This window comes from Austrofundulus limnaeus, unplaced genomic scaffold (assembly GCF_001266775.1).
Source record: "Austrofundulus limnaeus strain Quisiro unplaced genomic scaffold, Austrofundulus_limnaeus-1.0 Scaffold169, whole genome shotgun sequence".
Classification (NCBI taxonomy): Eukaryota; Metazoa; Chordata; class Actinopteri; order Cyprinodontiformes; family Rivulidae; genus Austrofundulus; species Austrofundulus limnaeus.
Window position 1 is genome coordinate 330,673 of NW_013952571.1, and position 4,344 is coordinate 335,016.

Here is a 4,344-nt window from a genome sequence, read left to right on the forward strand (position 1 = left end):
ATTATAGATAGACCAATATGGAACGCTTCAATCATGATACATTTTTCAGCCATTTCACATACATGTCGACCCCTTCGGATGTTTACCTGTATAATGAGTATCAAAAATCAGAAATAAAAAAAATATATAATCATTCCTATTAATCACACACACAAGGGTGGGTGGGTGCAGGTGGACAGTCAGCCACAGAGATGACAGCAGCCCAAAGCTGGAGGATGTTTTTTAATGCCCTACAGGATCTGACATGTTAAATAAATTTGAAACAGTTTTTGAAAATATCTGTAAAACTTGAAAAAATTCATGAGATTCCTCTATACGTCCATATACCTGCAAAATGAGGGAAAATCCGTGTAAATTACAGACAATCCGTACAACTTGATATGTATGGTATCACCCAGCCCTATTTATACTGTAGTTTACTGGGATATCCAAAAAAAACTTGTACTACCTGTATACTAATGTTTTTAAAATTATACTGAAATGTTAATCCCCACAATGCCCAAACTTTAAACTAGAGTTAAGTTTTGTATAAGATTAAACTTCCTGTAAACTTTCCTGCTTTCATTCCAGCTGTGGACCCACGCAACCCTGAAAAGGAAGAAGCGTGTACAGAAAATGGATGGATGGATTCCAGCTGTGCAGCTGTATTTCKCTGCAGTGCCCCCTGCTGTTTACAGCTGGGACTGCAGGACTTGTGCTGCTCAGATAGGTCGCTCACTGTGGTAAAATGATTTAGAGATCTTTAATGACAAAACTGAGGCAGCAGGTCAGKTACAGCCAAGGAGTTGTAAACTGGTAACCTCTTTAAAACAATGAAATATCATAATTTACATTTAATTATTCATCCAATTCAAACTGTAAGCTATGTCCTACAGGCCATGTGTCAAAGCATAGGTTTAATTAACCTCAAARCTGAAATACAACTAACTTTAATAAAGAAAATTAAATAAAAATTCACTTAAAAATGTTGTCCTCTGATGTGGTTACTAAGAGAATAATTCTGCCACATTAAAGCTCTTCACTGGTGTTTCATTCGGCATGCCTCAGAACAAAACGTGCAGTCCTGCAGTGCCGGCTGAGGTAAAGACTTACCTTACAGGTGTGTGACCAATCAAGAGGAGGGGGAAGAAAGACAAAAGGAAATGCTGAGGAAATTGCACTGACACTGATTTAATACTCACAACTAAAATGACACTGAAGGTAAAATGTAAGCATTCAACAKTCAATACTATCTGAATGGGATGGCCTTTAAATGAGACAGTCAGGTGAGACTTCATTGATCTGTTTGCTCCTTCAGTCTCTGGTGTTTGGAACAATAGATGAAGCTCAACAGAAGAAACACTGCTGAGRTCTAAAAAGCAGCATGTCAACAATAATCCAATACTTCACAAAACAGACCTGACAAGGACTCAGTGGTCAAAATGTCATCAGTGCTGCTGGTATTTTGAGTAGAGACAACAAGTGGCAGGAGAAGTACAGATTAAATAGAGGGAAAAAAATTCAGTCCAACCTGAAAAGTTGCGAGTGGCGAGCATCGTGGTGAGGATGGCTCCCTGAAGAGAGAGAGCAGGATGAGAACTGAGCTACATGAAGTTATACTGATACAGAAACATATGACCCTTTAGAAAAAGAAGATGTTTTCTGTACCTTGAGTTTCCTTCTGGCGTTGAATTTCTTGAGACACTCCACAGTCTCCTGTCTGTGCATCATGGAGGCCACAGTGGAACGTTGCTGTAAAAACAGAAAATGAAGCCTTGAGTGCGTTTGGTGATGGTGAAGACACAAAGTGGTTTTGTGAGACACCTACACAGATCCAGGGGTGTTTGAGTGCATCTGTGGCAGTGACTCTCTTGGATGGGTTAATGGTCAGCATCTTGTTGATCAGGTCTTTGGCCTCTGGGGTCACAGTGTCCCACTCTGGAGAAGGGAACTATTGGAGTGACAACACAAACTAGACATTAACATTTTACCACACATTCACTTCCTAACAAATGCCTCCCATGTAAAGCTTTTTCTAAAYGTTCTTATTTGTCTCCAGCTGTTAAAAGATGACAGAAACCCCCTGTGGTCTGTCTCCAAAACATTGTTCCCATGAGGTAACAAAAACATGGTACACACACACACACATTCTTATGGCAATTTGGTCTTGCATTTATTACTTACTGCTGAATAGCTTTTAAAGGACGTTTACTTCTTTGGCCAAAGCCAAAGACTGCATACTGATAAAAAACAGAATGGTCCATCTGGAAATCTAACTAATCTCCTAGGCTATCAATTGCCCTTATCCTTTTTAGTATTCAGCACAATTTATGCAAACCAAATTTTAAAATGATAAGTCGATGTGTCCAAGTATGCTTTAAAACTTTTCACCTTCAGAGACATGTGAAAACCAATGTAAGACATAAAAATCACAGGATGACACCCTGCATGAAGTCCATCAGCCAGGTTGTGGACCAGACCAGTGGGCCAAGCCAATGGACCAGGCCAGTGGACCAAGCCAATGAACCAGGCCAGTGGACCAAGCCAATGGACCAGACCAGTGGGCCAAGTAAATGGACCAAGCCAGTGGACCAGGCCAGTGGACCAAGAAAATGGACCAGGTCAGTGGACCAAGCAAATGGACCAGGTCAGTGGACCAAGTAAATGGACCAGGTCAGTGGACCAAGTAAATGGACCAGGTCAGTGGACCAAGTAAATGGACCAGGTCAGTGGACCAGGTCATTGACCAAGCCAGTGGAGCAGGCGAATGGACCAGGCCAGGTCTTCAGAGAGGTGCAAGTTGTGAGTCAAGCATGCACAACCTTCCAGTTCATCATCATGGTGGGAAAATATAGGGTCATATGTGGAGCATTGGGCTTGTATGCACCACTGTCTTCAAGTTTCTCAAGATTTTTAGCAGCATCAACAATGCTGGCCACATGCCTCGTCATGCTGGCAGTGCTCTAAATTACTGCATACTTCAAGTCATGCCACCACTCTCACTGCACACTCACCATGCTGCTGTAATGACTCATACATGCTCTCCACATGTCAAAAACAGCACATACTGTCTGCCATTCACCTACTGGGTGAGTACTGAGAACAGTAACATCCTGGCTGTCTTCACACCAGAGGTGATTTTCTAAACCTCCAGTCATGTTTTAATGAGTCGTCATGACACGTGAAGGGAGTTTTACAGATGTACAGCTCAACTCCACTGGGCTGCTTTGCAAGACAAACTATTACTAAAGGCCAAAGACAAAGTTTGCATTAGGACAGCTCAACAACATCTGCTGGCGTCAGCCCTGAAATGCTTTGGCTCAAAAACCAGCTGAGAAAAACCTTGATGCTGTTCACACGTTTTGATCCTGGGTCAGAACATCAGAACACGCAAACACATGAGTTTAAGACTCACATCATAAGCTCCAGCTTTAATCTGCTGATAGAGTCTGTGCTGGTCCTCATCCCAGAATGGAGGATATCCTACCAGGAGAATGTAGAGGATCACACCTAAACACAACAAAAACCAAACATTTTACTGAAAAAAATCTGGATTTATTCAATGTGTAATTAATAAATGTAGGTTAAAACAAAAAATAAGGAAAAAAGAAAACCAGTACAAACATTAATATTGTCTGCTTCTGTTCTTTTCTATCCTATAGAAAATAGGTTTTGAAGCTAAAGATCTGCTAAAATATTTTCCAGACCAGGTTGTGTTTACAGATTGTTAATTGAACTGATAGTTCTGCCTGTGTCACCAGGAGCAGTTCTGATTGGCTGAACAGCAGCCAAGAACAGATGAAAGGCTTTTTAATTGGACAGTCCATCAATAAACAGTGAGCTGCTGCTGCTGCTCTTCACACGCTCGACACAGGTGTATTTACGGCACAGTGTTTACACTGTGTGTGCTCGTGTGCGGGTGTGTGAAAAGAAACATTTCAGGTCCAGGTGGCCTGGTCCGTCAGAAGCGTGTAAAGTGAGTGGCAGAAATGATTAATTCAAGAGGTTGTACTTCTCTGTTGTTAGACACACACACACACATGTTTGTTTCTTGACCCCGTGGGGACCTTCCATTGACTTCCATTCATGTTTTTTAGACTTTATATCCTAACCCTGACCATATACTCTAAAATTAACCTCACAGAAACTTACCTGACCCTAAAACTAACCCAAACCTTGGTCCTAAACCTAACCCCACACCTGTAACATGCATTTGGACCCGTGGGGACCAATTCACTTCGGTCCCCACCTGGCTGCTTTTTTTTTGTAAAAAATACCCCACTTTGTAGGAAAAACCCGCCCACACACACACACACACACACACACACACACACACACACACACACACACACACACACACACACA

At 41.8% G+C, this 4,344-nt stretch overlaps 1 protein-coding gene across 1 annotated transcript in view; it reads right to left on the reverse strand.

Annotated features, from left to right (window-relative positions):
• Positions 1 to 4,344, reverse strand: part of LOC106523895 (calcium/calmodulin-dependent protein kinase type II subunit delta) — a gene marked incomplete at its 5' end in the record, with an annotated part of 52,497 nt that overhangs the window by 31,087 nt on the left and 17,066 nt on the right. Inside the window, 4 exon segments of the mRNA XM_014017472.1 lie at positions 1,511 to 1,553; positions 1,648 to 1,731; positions 1,808 to 1,930; positions 3,395 to 3,489. Of these exon segments, the coding sequence (XP_013872926.1) occupies positions 1,511 to 1,553; positions 1,648 to 1,731; positions 1,808 to 1,930; positions 3,395 to 3,489 (345 nt within the window).